At 52.7% G+C, this 14,512-nt stretch overlaps 5 protein-coding genes across 5 annotated transcripts; 3 read left to right on the plus strand and 2 right to left on the minus strand.

Moving 5' to 3' along the window:
• Nucleotides 1-230: 230 nt before the first annotated feature.
• COCSADRAFT_318403 (uncharacterized protein) lies at nucleotides 231-3,038 on the minus strand. Its single transcript, XM_007701433.1, has one exon. The coding sequence runs from the start codon at nucleotides 2,730-2,732 to the stop codon at nucleotides 471-473; it is 2,262 nt and encodes a 753-aa protein (XP_007699623.1). The 5' UTR covers nucleotides 2,733-3,038; the 3' UTR covers nucleotides 231-470.
• A 130-nt stretch (nucleotides 3,039-3,168) lies between these two features.
• COCSADRAFT_36476 (uncharacterized protein) lies at nucleotides 3,169-4,044 on the plus strand. Its single transcript, XM_007700986.1, has 2 exons — nucleotides 3,169-3,376; nucleotides 3,439-4,044. The coding sequence occupies exons 1-2, from the start codon at nucleotides 3,346-3,348 to the stop codon at nucleotides 3,966-3,968; spliced, it is 561 nt and encodes a 186-aa protein (XP_007699176.1). The 5' UTR covers nucleotides 3,169-3,345; the 3' UTR covers nucleotides 3,969-4,044.
• On the minus strand, nucleotides 4,037-6,307 carry COCSADRAFT_36478 (uncharacterized protein). The gene has a single exon (XM_007700987.1). It carries the CDS (start codon nucleotides 6,198-6,200, stop codon nucleotides 4,242-4,244), a length of 1,959 nt encoding a protein of 652 aa, XP_007699177.1. The 5' UTR covers nucleotides 6,201-6,307; the 3' UTR covers nucleotides 4,037-4,241.
• A 2,165-nt stretch (nucleotides 6,308-8,472) lies between these two features.
• On the plus strand, nucleotides 8,473-11,402 carry COCSADRAFT_181087 (uncharacterized protein). Its single transcript, XM_007701434.1, has 2 exons — nucleotides 8,473-8,689; nucleotides 8,751-11,402. Exons 1-2 carry the CDS (start codon nucleotides 8,615-8,617, stop codon nucleotides 11,052-11,054), a joined length of 2,379 nt encoding a protein of 792 aa, XP_007699624.1. The 5' UTR covers nucleotides 8,473-8,614; the 3' UTR covers nucleotides 11,055-11,402.
• A 307-nt stretch (nucleotides 11,403-11,709) lies between these two features.
• On the plus strand, nucleotides 11,710-14,132 carry COCSADRAFT_88418 (uncharacterized protein; the record flags this gene model as incomplete). Its single annotated transcript, XM_007701435.1, has 5 exons — nucleotides 11,710-12,187; nucleotides 12,254-13,024; nucleotides 13,074-13,213; nucleotides 13,264-13,851; nucleotides 13,923-14,132. The coding sequence occupies 5 exons, from the start codon at nucleotides 11,710-11,712 to the stop codon at nucleotides 14,130-14,132; spliced, it is 2,187 nt and encodes a 728-aa protein (XP_007699625.1).
• Between the last annotated feature and the right edge of the window lie 380 nt (nucleotides 14,133-14,512).

Consider the following 14,512-nt stretch of genomic DNA (forward strand, 5'->3'; position numbering starts at 1 on the left):
ATATGTATGATGTATATGCTTGGATTGGAGCCTTGGTTATTTAGGTTTGTCATAGTGTAGGTACATACAAGATCATGTAGATAGAAAATCATTAATGGCATAGTATACAACTGCGGATTCAAGCACGAAAGATTGATAAACGCATCGAATATTCATTTCAAACGTATCAAAAAAAACCCGTATGTGCTTTATTGGAAACAATGCATGTATCCGTACACCCGGAAGAAGAAAAAAAGATAAGCAGTAAGAAAAAAACAGGCTGCCGCCCAACCTGACCCTACCGGGCAAACAGGTGCCTAAACGCCTATACCGATTTCCCATCGTTTCCACCCTATCCTTTACAATCTCTCCATTTGCCCCTTCTCCATAGCTCCCAACCACAAATATCAACATACCCAAAACTCCCTCTTCTTCCTTCCACACCCCTACTACACAAACTCGAGCTTGATACGCTTAGCGCCACGAGCAAACTACGTCGCAGAAACGAGCGGCAAACTTTGTCCCTTGCGCTGCTGGCCCCTATTCGATGCATTCCCCGCGGTACGCATCAAGTTTGGTGAGATTTTAGCAGAATAAGAAGAAACAGGCAGGGGCTTGAGTGGGGGCGTGGGGACGTCAGCGTCGACTTCGGATTCGTAGTCCGAGGTGAGTTGGGTTGAAGGGGCGTCTTCGGAATCCGCATCGCTGGCTTCTGTTTCGGGGTCGAGGTGGGGCGGTGATGATGCTGGTTTTGTTGGGGTGGTTGTGGCGACACTGGATGGGGAGGAGGGTGTCTCGTCTGTGGGTGTTTGCGTGGTGGGTATGGAAAGTTGAGGCGGTTGCGGTTTGGTGACTAACTTGGTCGGGAGAAGATCGTCGTCGTCGTCGCTTGGGAGAGCAATGGCAGTGGCTTCTACGTTTGGAGAGGCTTGTGCGTATGCTGCGGCATCGACTGGTGGTAAGGGAGCATCCTCTGCTACCGTGACGTTCTCCGTGATGGGGTGAGATGGGAAGGGTGTTGATTCATCAATGCGCTCGTAGAAGAGCATGAAGACATTTCCTTGATGCGCCTCTTCTTCAGAGACAGGGTAGACACTGTCATCGCTGAAGCGCCACCACTGTTCCGACGGGGATGTGACAGCATTCTCCTGCTCTTGTTGTTGTTGTTGTTGTTGTTCTTCATTTTCAAGCTCCTTGCCATCTGTCGATGAGGAATCAACCTCCTCATTATCGCTTGACTTGGAGACAGTCTTTGGGTGTGACCGGTAGCACACATAATGTCCATTACCATGTGAGCCGTAGTGTGTGACAGCAGCTCGCAATCGGTATTGGAAAGGAGAGTCGAACATGGGCTTGCCCCTTGGTAGCATGGATTCCCTAGGATCTTTTGGCCACTCTTCTTCAGACATGGCAGGCTTTTCAGAGCCAGCCGGTGCACCGCCGAGGCACCAATTACCCAGATCCAGGACACTCGGGTATGACACACCAGCAGTATTCTTGAACGGCATACCAGTGTACTCATTGAAACTACTGCGGTTGACGTGAAGTACCAATGCCTGGGGTGCTCGCGCGACAACTGCCTGTTTCGATTTGGTACTCTGCACCCAGTTCTTCTTAGGCACATTCAGAGTCTTTAGTAGTGTTTTGTCTTCAAAGTCCTCCTTCTCCAGAGCCTCCTGCACAGCATCGAGTCTGGCCTTCAATGGCGATTCTGGCTTTTTAGAGACAAGAGGAGTCAAAGTCTTCTGTAGCTTAAGCAATGTGCACTTTGCGCACTCGACACCGTCGATGAACTCCAAATTTGTATATTCATCAAGACATTCGCGAATGTCGTAACCGTGGTTCTTTCCCAGGGAGACGGTGATGCAGTTGAACGGGATAAGTGTAAGACCTTCCGAGTAGCCGCAGGATGTACAGCCGACACGCTGTGCAAGGCGGCCCTCAAGGGGGTTTGCTGGGGCCTGTACGGCTGGCTTCTCCGAATCGCCTTTCTCTCCTTCCTGTGTCTTTTCATCTGCATTTGGTGAGTCACTGAGAATCTTTGTGATTTCCAGCCAGGAGACCGAGGATCGCCTTTTGCTGCTCGCGGTCTTCTTGACCTCTTCATCTAGCGCATCCAATATCTTGCTATAATACTCCTGCGCATCCTGCTGCTCAAAGGTACTCATCGACTTGAGCTTGCCGCGTATCCAAAAATGCTGCCCCTTGTTCTCTGGATCGTTGAGCTTTGTGATTATCTCGAACAGCGCGCCGTTGGTGCTTTCCGGCGAGAGCGAAGGATGCTCGGATGTGGTTTTGGCGAGATGGTCGCGCAGCGAAGGAAGCGAGGCAAGGCCTTGGATAACGCTGTTCTGGTAACAAGAGTTGCTGATGTTGCCCAAGCCAGGCGGGACGTCGCCGGAACCCATGGAAAGAGCGCTCGCGACACCTCTGACGCCCTTTGAGAGCAAGTTGCCAGGGCTCATTCCAAAGAGGCTGCCAAACATGCCTCCACTCTGCGCCGCTGCATCGTCGGATTCCGATCCAGACGCGGAGCCGATTGAAGACGCACGTGAGCGCAAGACGTTGGTCGCCATCCTGAGAAATCGGCGTACGTAGAAACCGACGGGAAAACCCAGATAGTCGAGAGCTCTGAGGAGAAAATATGCACCTATAATAGTGCCCAGGAAAAGGGAAGTGGTAGTGGAATGCGAGTCGGATGTGTTCCAGCGCTGTTGATAGGCGTCAAGTTCGGGGTATCCGCTGTAGCTCATAGCTCGTAGGGGGCTGTTGTAAAAATAAAGCTGAAACGTGCAGGACACCACGACGCTATTTTTTGTGTTGGAAGAAAAAAGCGGGTGGGCGAACGGGAGCGAAGGTTGGTGAATGATGATAAATCAGTGAAGGCGCAAGTGGGAAAGAGTTCCAGTCTTTCAGCCCTCGGGCCAGCGCATGGACGGTGTCGAACAGAGCAAACGCGCTGGTGTGTTTGTCTGCGACATGAGAGAGGCGAGCGTACGCGGACGACGGTCGAAGGGCGATGGGCAGCAGCGGTGAGTGGCGGAGGGTTGGCGTGAATGTTCGCAGGGCAAGGGCTTTGCGGCTACTGAAGAAGGTGCGGACATGCAACTAGCGGCCGAAGTGGATCCGGAATTTCGGTCCTTGACGAGCTAGTGGGGAACTTTTGTAGATTTGCGACTCCCGATTCCACGATATTTCAAAACACACACCTTGTAACCCTTTTTTGCGTCAGACTCGAAAATAATATCTTTTTTCGACCATATAGACCAAATAAGTCGAGTACTTTGTGAAACAAGAAGAAAAAGAAGATTACCACATCAAACAACTCCCGCGCAATCACCGCAACAAAAAAACCCAATATACACAATGGCCAAAACAGCAAAAGTCAAGAAGCGCCGTTTGTCCCCCTAACACACCCATATAAATCTCCCCCAAAACTTCCACTAAACTCTCAAACAGAAGTCACCATCCACTCGCGTGCCGCGCGCCGCGCCGCCTCCCCCTCACTTGACCTCCCCAAATCCGCCCAAAAACCCGCACACACAACGCGGGACTCTGCCTCGCCCTCACGGCCCTCCTCCGTAAATCCCCACGCCCTCGCCGCCAAAGACGCAGGTATCCAGAAGCGCCAGAAAAAAGGCACAAATATGACGCGCGCGCAGCGGCTGCGCCACCAAAAGGGACTTGAGCGTGCGGAAGAGAATATGGATAAGTTGGCGAATAAGCGGCTGAAGAGTCTGGGGAAAGGGAGGAAAGTGACGGAGAGGGCGAAGGGGTGGGAGGATGTTAATGGGGAGGGGGCTAAGAAAGTGAAGAAAGGGGGTGTGTTGGGGGATTCGGAGGATGTGGAGTTGAAGAGGGGGGAGAGGGAGTGGGGTGGTGATGAGGATATGGATGAGGCGGGTGAAGTCAAGGGTGAGGTGAAGGAAGTGGATGTTGCGGTAGCGCAGAGTGTAGCGGTGCCGGAGGAGGTGGATGAGATGTTGTGAGCGCTGTTTGAGGAAAAGTCGACGTCATGATAATAAAAAGCACGATACCCAGAAGGAATGAATCAATGTGTTGCTCTTTTTTTTCTATTCTTCATATGCGTATTATACAACCGCACTGTCGTTCTCAAGATAATCAACTAGCTCTTGTTTGAGCATATCCTACACACAGGATGGCATATGCCGTATTCAAGTTACTGAATAAGCCCCAAATTTTTTTACGCAAGCAAAACACTCCCCAATAGAATATCCCCACTATAAACCCAGCCCAGCACCCTACCTCCCGCGTCTTCCCCACCCATTCTCAAACCGATTGTCCGCCTCCACCGCCGCAGTAATCTGATTCTTATACGAATGATACAACTCGCGAATCTGGCCCTTCTCCTCCATCCGCTTCACAATCTTGTGTGCAGCCTTAGCTCTCTTGCGATCACTCCAGCCTTCCCTCTTTACCACCTTCTTCTCCATGAAATGGCCCTCTGCTTTCAAGTAATCCTTGACCCACTGGTAGAGATGGTAGCGCCAATGGTACAAGGTATGTGCTACCTGTGCGTTGGCTTTGCAGGTTGAGCCGACGGGGAAGCGGTGGGATTCTGGGGGTATACGCTCTTTTTGGTAGTTGTAGGTTGGCTTTTCGCCGTTGGGAAGGGTTTCCGAGTCCGAGGAGAGGGCAGAGGAGGAGGAGGAGGAGGAGCTGTCGGAATCGGAGTCAGAGTCAGAGTCGGAGTCGAGGGGTTCGAGGGTGTCCGGGTTGTATGGCTCGCCTTGAAAGAGGAGCTCAGAGCTTGCGGTGTGGTTGGTGCGGTTGCAGGCTTCGCAGTGGGGAGACATTACGGCTCTTTCGCTGGCACTAAGGTCGTTAATCATCAGGTCTGGCCGTGCGCGGATAGCGCGCGTAAAGTCGGTAGTCCAGGCTGCTGATGTGTACTTTGATCCTGCGAGGCCTTTGACTTCGTCGTCGAGTTTCCGGAAAGTCACGGTATAGAGGTTTTTGGTTGCCTCGAAACCAGGGTGGATCTTTTTCATGACCATCCACTCAACAGCATGTCTGAACAGGTCCTTTGTCTTTGCTCGGGAGAGGCTCAAAGTCAGCCGCAGCTCGTCCAAGTCGTCATTTGCTGCGGGTTCTCCAATAATATTCTCTGTATCGTCGATGAATTGCTCGTCGTCTTGATCTTCCTGAAACATGTCAAAAGCATTGGTCTCTTGCTCATCTTCGCTGTCGTCCTGGTCCGAAGCCTCTACATCGCTGTCCTCCTCTTCCTTGATAATCTCAAGTTCTAAATCGGACTCAGACTCAGAATCTATGACAACTGTCTTTCGCCGCACAGGTGTTGCTGAAGACGAAGCCTCGGTTGTGCCAGCCCTTCGTCTCTTCAAGGTTTCCAGGGCTTCTTGTCGCTTATTCTTTAGCGTTATACTTGTTGAACCACGACTGTCTGCAACTGGAGATGACCGTAAGAATGCAAGGTCTTCTTTGAGTTCTTCTTGCTCTTCGTTATCCCTCGTATCATCAGCACCGTCCGAGTCTTCCGCATCTGATGCAGTGTCTTTGTTGGCCCCGTGTATCTCATCTTCGTCTTCATCCTCATCGTCAGATGCGGGTCTCCGTCTCTTAAGCTTGCGCCTGACACTGCGAGGCGGGGTATGCTCGTCTTGCTGATCCTTCTCCTCTTCCTCCTCTTCCTCCTTCTCCTCCTTCTCATCTGGCGTAGAATCATTTCTAGCGACCCCTCTTCGAGTGCTGCGTGGCGCAGGTTCCGAATTGGCTTGCTTCTTCTTTTTCTTTCTCTTCTTGTCTTCTTCTGAGCTCTCGATTTCGACTTTGATAGCGTGCCGTTGACGTTTGCGTGGTGTCACTACAACAGTTGCCTCGCCTTCGGACTCGCTTAGAATTGCCTCGCGTCGCCGCTTTTTGGACTTTGACTTGAGCTGCTTCTCAACTTGCTGTTCCTCTTCTGAACTTGAAGAGCCACTTGAGTGATTGTTTCGATCATTGAACATGCCTATGCGCAAGCCTCTCTCTGTCTCTTGTGCCAACTCGTCTTCGCTCGTTGAGTCCTGATATGTCTTCTTTGACGTCCGGCTGGTGCTACCTTTGGTCGGCTTTTGTGGCTTCTGGGACGCGCCAGCCATGGGTGCAGCGGAGGATCTAGTTGCACGCGATGTCTGGGAAGCGGGCGAGAAATTGATTTTGGTTTGCCGCTTGTGATCTCGAGCTTTTTTGCGCGCCATCCTGAACTGATCCTTTTAAATTTACTTTACTGCTTGTCTCTCACCGTTGACTCGCAGATTCTGCTATGCGCGTCGCTGTCGCGTTGGGTGTGCGCGTTGCGTAAACAGTGCTACAGGGCTAGAAACTTTGTGGCTTTCTTCGAACGATATGCAGCTTGTGTAGATTCAGATGTACATGTTCGGTTGCTTTGGATAGCAATTAGATGTGCAAGGAGGCACAGTGCGATTCTTCGATGAGTGGGGCGAAAGTGTGTAGAAAGATTGTAAGGGTCCAGCGAGGCGCGCGAGCACGTGCAGCAGCGTCATCATCCACAAACACTCAGTCACGTCATCTTTCTCAAAGACCATCATCTTTGCTGTTACAATAATTCCTCTGTACATGTGTGTCATGGTTGTTGTCTGAGATCTCGATTGTCAACAGAAAAAAGACACTGTTTGACACTAGAGCTATGCACCTTCTGCTTTGTTGCAAGTGCAAGCATCCAATATCTAGGCGGGCCTTTGTCGTTTGCTGCTTTTTGTATATCTGCACGGTCCAAATAGTCTGTATGAGATCTCCTAAACGATGGGTACCAATATCAACTACGAACTCACAGTAATTAGAATATATTACAGCAAGAAAAATCGTGCCGCTCTAGGACGCGTCAAAGTCTAAAAATGGTCGCATTAAACAGTGCTGAAAGGTGGGACTTGACAAGCTCATAGTTAGATTCCACGGATATCCCAGCAGTGGTTTGCCAAACAGATATTACAAATAGGAGAGCAAATGGACCAGAGCAGAGGATTGACCAGGCTACATGGTCTACGCAATGTACATGGGATTACTCGATCGCCGATGCGGCAGTATCCGTGCAAGGCGCGTAGAAATCCAATTTGGAATGCAAGCTATTAGGGCGGGTCTTACCAGAAGTCGATATGGTAAGCGATAAGGGCCGACACTACCATTGAGTTGTTCACGGTACTTAGGCACCAATCTGCATACAGTAGTAAAAGGGCTAGAAGGATTATAAGGCGCCATGTGACTCGGGGGATTATATGCATATGTAAGAAAGTACACGAGAGTAGTCGCCGAGTGCATTGAACGTCAAAGAGAAAGCACACCCGGTGTGAACAAGTGGAGTGCAAGTATCGTCTTGAGCACCTTGGCTCTGGTATTGGGATCTTGTTGTTTACGTTGTTGGAAGGCTATAAGAGAGATAATATATATATATATATATATATATGTGTGTGTGTGTGTGTGTGAGAGAGAGAGAAAGAGAGAGAGGAAGAGAGAAAGAGAGAAAGAGAGAAAGAGAGAAAGAGAGAAAGAGAGAAAGAGAGAAAGAGAGAAAGAGAGAAAGAGAGGAAGAGAGAAAGAGAGAAAGAGAGAGAGTGTGTGTGTGAGGAAGAGAGAGAGAGAGGCGGTTTGCATGTTTGCGTCTGTGCGCTAGCCAAGTCGCAGGTTCTTGCGTGGAAAGAAGGAGCGACTGTCAAGTCGAAGCATGCCATGCAATGATGCATGAGTAAAACCTGCTAGCAAGCGCACGGTAGTAAAGGTCGAATGCGCCGTCTGCCGTTAGCACTTGCAGCCAGTGTCTTGTAATGCTGTCCAGTGCTGGGACACAGCCTGCAGTGGCACATGGCCTGGCAGTGACATGGCAGCCTCCGTCGTTTCTGCCAATCTGTCTGTGTTGGGCTGTGGCTGCGGCGTGGGTGAAGAAAAAGCTGGGGGGTGCGCGTGGTATTGTGGGCACAGGACAGGCAGGCTATGCTGAAAAGAATCGAGGCGAGGCCCGATTGTGTCCGATGCCGTTCAGTCTACCCGAAGCCGCCCATTCACATTCGGCGCGACACGGAGGCAGTAATGCCCTTGACCTTGCCCTTGCCTTTGACCTCGCCATCGCCATCGCCATCGCCAGTGCCCTCGCCCGCACGATCCGAGGCTGGCTGGTGCTCGGGGGAGAGGGAGAGGGTCGAGTCGAGGGGACGGGGCGCAGAGGCACCAGGAGCGTTAGCCGTCGCCGTTAGACGGACAGAGTTTGATGTCGTCCAGTAACGCGCTCGTGCGACGTTTTAGGGCTGGGATGAGGCTCGATGCTCGAGGGCAAGCGACTAGGGGGGCTACGGTGGAAAAGACTGCCGGCGCTGTTTCTGCAATGGGCTGGCCGGGCGCTGCAGGGATGGGGCCAATCACGGCCGAGATGAGACAAGCTGGAACGGCAGGTGCCACCAGGCCGCCGGCGTGCCCTCAAGCTTCGCCCAGCCCACTCCCACTTGGCCTCGACGCTTAACCCACAACCGCGACGCTCGACTCTCGACTCTCGAACCCACCTCCTCCACAACCCCGTACATCCGATGCCGCTCGCCTGAACATCCATGGGACTCCTCCATCCGTCACCAACTGCTGCTGGACCAGTATAGCCCCCCGATCGAGCATGTGGGAGGCCGACTCGTGGCCTGCCGCCTCTCGTCTCCTGGACAGTCGCGCGCCCGATGCCACGACGCCCTATGTAAGCCCTCTGCTGTCCGCCGCGACACGCCTCGACCAACGCGACTAACCGCCACTCCTAGCACTGTCCCTCGTACAAACTGCCCGCCCATGGCACCATTGAGATTTCGCCCGGCAACACAATCACCCTCACCGAAAGCGCCCTCTTCCGTCCCTTGTGCTCCAACACGCCCGGCAACACCAACCCCATCGAAGATGGCACCGGCGGCGTCACCAGCATCGCCGACATGCGCGACCCCTTCCACGCCTCCATCACCCCCCAGGCCTATGCTACCGGCGCTGCCACCGTTATCGCTTGGATGCTCGTAATCATGCTCATCATCACGCCGCGCACCTTCTTCGTCGGCAATGCCTCTGGACGCTCAGGCCTCATGGGACGCCGCGGCATGATTAGCGGTGCTTCAGGAGGAGGATCTATCATTGGTGTGGGCAGCCGCCCATGGCTGCAAAAGGCCGCAGCCCTGACCGTCGCCATTTCGCTTACGCTTGCCACCGCCGACACCTTCAAGATTGCCGAGCGCCAGTACGAGGACGGTTTCATCGATGCCATGGAGCTACGTGACCAGGTCGTCGCCGGCATGGAAATCAAAGTTTCGCGCGTTGTGTCCGACGTATTTCTATGGCTCGCCCAAGTGCAGACTCTGATACGCCTGTTTCCACGCCACAAAGAAAAAGTCATCATCAAATGGGTCGGTTTCGCCCTCATCCTACTCGACATCCTGTTCAGCTGCCTAAACAGCTTTGGTCCCTACGAAAATTCACGCCGTCCCGCACATTTCGACACTGCCATTCCCGCACTGAGTTACCTGTTTCAACTATCGCTAAGCATGCTCTATGCCGCCTGGGTCATGTACTACGCCATTACCAAGAGACGATATGCCTTTTATCACTCGATGATGTGGAACATGAGCGTCATCTCACTTGTATCCATTATTGCTATCCTAACACCGGTCGTTTTCTTCATTACCGATATCGCAAACTACACCATTGCCGGATGGGGAGACTACTTTCGCTGGGTGGGAGCTGCCGCTGCTAGTGTTATCGTTTGGGAGTGGGTTGAAAGGATTGAAGCTTTGGAAAGAGAAGAGAGAAAAGATGGAATTTTGGGAAGAGAAATTTACGACGGAGACGACATGCTGGACAACAGTCCATCTGATCACAGCTGGCCTTCGAAGCGCAAACATCAGCCATCAGAAAAATCCAACCAACAAAACGGCCGCCGAGGAGACGACAAAGGTGCAAGTGGAGGTTTTGGTGTTTTTACATCAGCTCATGCCGCTCGTTTCAACAACTTTGCACAGAAGTTTGGACGAAAGATGACGGAATCGCCACGAGCAGAAGCACGCAAGAGACGCACCATTCACATTCCTGCCCCACCTCCGGTTGCGCGACGGTCGGCATCTACAACACGCGCAGACCGTAGCTCGCGCTCCTACGTCCGGGTGCATACCCCACCTCCAGTACCCGTCATCTCTTCACCCGTTAGCAGGACAGACACGACCAGTGCCGACTCAACAGTTTATACGGTACGCTATCATCCTATCAGTGACACACCACCACTACCCCACCCTGCACCTGCAGAGCGTCGGATAGCAGATTACGAGGCGCAACCACAACCGCAATCGCAACTGCAACCACAAGAACAAAAGCCACTACCAAGCCAACCAGCCGACTTAGAAGATCCCGAAAAGGGTGCTGAAATTGAAGAGGCCAGTATCAATACCAACAAAGGCAAGTGGCAGTGGCAAGCACTCGGCAATGCCTTCCGCAGGAAGGGAAAGACGCCACCTCGGGAGCTGCAAAGAGGCCAGGTGATTGAACCACTTGGAGTCGACGATGTGGCTGCAAACATACCACCACGCACCTACAATGGACTGGCTCTGGGAGATCGACTCGGCACGTTTGCCGCACAGCAAAGCGAGAAGCTAAGGTCCAAGAAGAGGAATGGGTCGCAACAGGACATGCAGCTACCCGTGACTATTATTCCTGCACAACCTCGTGGACAGACTTGGTCTCCAGACATTATCCGTCAGCAACAACAAGAAGCTCAGCAAGAGGAAGCGTTTACCAGCGCAAGCACCCAGCTTGGACGACCAGCGACGACAGCCGACATAGAAGCGACTGATTCTAGTCAAGTTGCGCATCTCTCCACGTCATTACCACATTCTCAACGCAATCCTCGGATTCGATTCTCGCCAGGAATCTTGCATGAGCAGCAGCAGCAGCAAAGCAGTGGTGACAACCTAGGAACGCAGGTACGACAGTCATTGTCTACACCAGCGACGAGGTTGGCACAAGATGAGAGCACATCGGTTGTTGACTTTAGCGTGCCTCGGCAGCACAGCCGGACGGACCACGAGAGGTAGCCGTGAGGAAGAGATGTGGTGTGTTATATGTTTGTGTTTATATTTGTCATGTTGATAGCACGTATATACCCTTATGTTGGAATGGCGTATTTTGGAGGACGAGTAGTGGTTGGGCGATACCACGCAGCATTGGCATGGGACGGCGCAGTGGGAACTTCAAAAAAAAGGAATCATTTGGTGTTTATTATGGGGATTGGATACCCGCCGACTGTGAGGTCAGGCTCTTTTTCTTATTTATTTTGGCGGAATGGCGCATTTTTACATATTGTAGGTTGCGTATGTGCAACTAGTGTTGTTGTTGGATGAGCGGCTAAAAGGCACGCCACTTGCAATACAAAGACTTTTTTCAAACATATGCAGACGTGTGTTATATCGTCAATGGATAAATTAGTGGATGGGTGAATAATGAAGCAAAGGCGGGGGCCAAGAGAGGGCGATAAGGCTGGGGGGGTTCGGTAGAGCTTGGGCCGGGGTGGGTGGTGGAGGCGTCTTGGGTTCCTTGCAAGGCCGCATCATAGCTCCATGTTATCATGGCGCGTGGGCGGCTGCACCTACTGCATAGAAACTGAACTGCGACCCAGCAGCCTCCGCCTCATATCGACCGCGCGCAGCTTGACGGAAGACAGTCGCCCTGCGCCTCTTCCTCTGACCCATCATGTCTCTCTTTGGCGACGATGACAGCAACACGCCGCCGCGCCCAGGACAATCGTCGTTGCTCTTCGACGACGATCCCAAGCCCGCGGGCAGGCCGGGCAACAGCTTGTTTGCTGACGACCTCGGTGACAACGACTCGCCCTGGGCATTCCCCACGCCCAAGAAAGCTGGCCGCGAGGCTCTCGTGAGATCGCTGCTCCCGCCCACAGATGTGCCCGACTCGTACATTGATGCATTCGACGCCCTGCTCGACGCCGGCTACGGCCATGGCAACGGCGTCAGTCTTGTGGGAGTAAAGCAGCTATTAGCAGACAGTGGGATTCCCGCCCACGCCCAATCCAAGATCCTCGAGATTGTGCTGCCCGCCGGTGGAAGCGCCGAGCTGGGTAGGAACGAGTTCAATGTTGTCTTTGCCTTGATTGGGCTGGCCCAGGAGCACGAGGACATCACCCTCGACAGCGTTGACGAGAGAAAACGGAGTAAGTGTTAGCAGTAGTCGTCGCCGTGCATATACCTGCAGCCCACCAGTACTGACCCAGTGCCAGATCTCCCTGTACCCACTGTATCCCTTCCTCAATCTGCAAAGGCCCGCGACTCGTCGCCTGCTCCTGCTCCGGCTTCTGCATCCACTGCTCCTCCACCACCACCACTGCAGGACCCCCATCCCCCAACCCCTCCAGCTCCTCAGCGCCAGCCGACTCAGCAACAGCAATCGCCTGCTGCAAACAAACCAAGTGCGCCCATGCGCAAGCAATCTTTCGGAGACCCGGAGGCGGATCCGTGGGGCAGCCCTGACCTGCACAGAGGCCATAGCCACGCCAATTACACCACTACACAACACCAGACCAACGGCTCCAGCATCCACACCAGAGGCCGCACCACCAGCCAGTTCACCACCCAATCGACCACCGATTCGGCAAATCCCCAACCTGTCCAGCCCAGCTCTCTAGGCAGCGAAGGCGGTTGGGGAGGATACAATGGCGGTGCAAACCAACCTTTTGCTGCCCCGACTATGGGAGATGGAGGCTTTGGTGCTCCTACGCGTCGAGAAGGTGCATCTAATGCGCCACCGGAGCTGGGTACGTTAATTGGTCGATTGCCCGGCGCGTCTGGAAACGACGAAGTAATCACCATCACTGCCCTCTCGGAGAAGGAGGGTGTCTTCATGTTCCAGCATCGCAACTACGAAGTGGCCAGCTCGCGACGCACAACAAAGGTCGTTCGTCGATACAGCGATTTCGTTTGGTTATTAGACTGCTTGCACAAGCGGTATCCGTTCCGGCAATTGCCATTATTGCCCCCAAAGAGGGTTGGCAGTAAGTTATCCCCCTTCCCATGGTCTTGATGAATATTGAGAGTTCTTAGTCAACGGCAATCCAATAGCCGCCGATGCTACTTTCCTCGAGAAGCGAAGAAAGGGTCTGGCACGATTCACAAACGCCCTTGTGCGCCACCCGGTCCTCAACCAAGAGCAATTGGTTGTCATGTTCTTGACTGTGCCTACGGTAGGTTAACCTAGCATAAAAAAGATCTAGGTTGTACTGAACAGAAGCAGGAACTTGCAGTATGGCGTAAGCAAGCCAATCTCTCTGTACAGGAAGAATTCACCGGCAAACCCCTTCCTCCGGATCTCGAAGACTCCCTACCAAAGACCCTTCCTGACCTCTTCGACACGGTCAGGTCAGGCGTACGACGTAGCGCCGAAGCCTACATTACGCTTTGCAGCATGATGGAGCGCCTCTGCCGCCGAAATGAAGGCATGGCAGCCGAATACCTGCGCTTTTCGTCAGCACTGAGTGGCCTCACAGAGGCAAGCCACGATACATATGCTGTGGATACCAACGACGTACCGTTGTTGAACGAGGGCCTAAGCGCTACAGCACGGCACCTCGATTCGAGCAAACAGCTACTCGAAGACGAAGCAAGAGGCTGGGAAGAAGGTGTCTTGGAAGACCTCAAACGCCAAAGAGACACCCTTGTCAGCGTAAGAGACATGTTTGACCGACGAGACAAGTACGCCAAAGACAACATTCCCCAACTGGAACGACGAATCGTCAGCAACGAGGCCAAACTCAGCAATATCCGCAACAAATCTGACGCCAAGACCGGCGAGGCGGAAAAGGTCGAAGAGGCCATTTCCAAGGTTTGTTCTTTTCTCTCCGTATCACAGCTAAAGTCGCTGTAAACTTGGAAAATGGCTAACTTGACATCTAGGACAAAGAATCCATTGTCCAACAACATGCCCGCGGCGTCTTCATCCGCGAATGCATCCGCGACGAACTCATCTTCTTCCAGAAATCCCAGTACCACATTAGTCGTCTCCACCAGGAGTGGGCGCAAGAACGAGTCAAGTACGCTGAGCTCCAGGCGGATAACTGGCGCGCGCTTAGTGAAGAGGTGGAGAGTATGCCTTCAGCTGAGTAGAGCCCCTACTTTTTTTGGGAGGGGTTCCTCACTTTTCCCGTCTGTCTTGTCTGTCTGGCTGATTTTTTCCTGCGTTGTTGTCGGTGTTGTTGTTTGTCTAATAAGAGTAGCAACAACAAAGTTGATGGAATGTTAGGTGTGGAGGAGAAATGGGATACACGAGATACGAGGCAGAGAATGAGTTACAAGGATGAACGGTTGTGTTTTTTTTTGCTTTTCTTTTGGGTGGAGAGGAATAGAGAGGGGAGGAGGGGATTTCGGAAGGCAAGTAATGAGGACAGCGAGCAAACGGTCGAGAGAGAGAGAGAGCAAGATGAGGCGGGGTTTACACGTGTACTTGACTTGTTTGATACCACGATGAAAGAAAGAGAAGGGAATGG

Source organism: Bipolaris sorokiniana (genome assembly GCF_000338995.1).
Source record: "Bipolaris sorokiniana ND90Pr unplaced genomic scaffold COCSAscaffold_6, whole genome shotgun sequence".
NCBI lineage: Eukaryota > Fungi > Ascomycota > Dothideomycetes > Pleosporales > Pleosporaceae > Bipolaris > Bipolaris sorokiniana.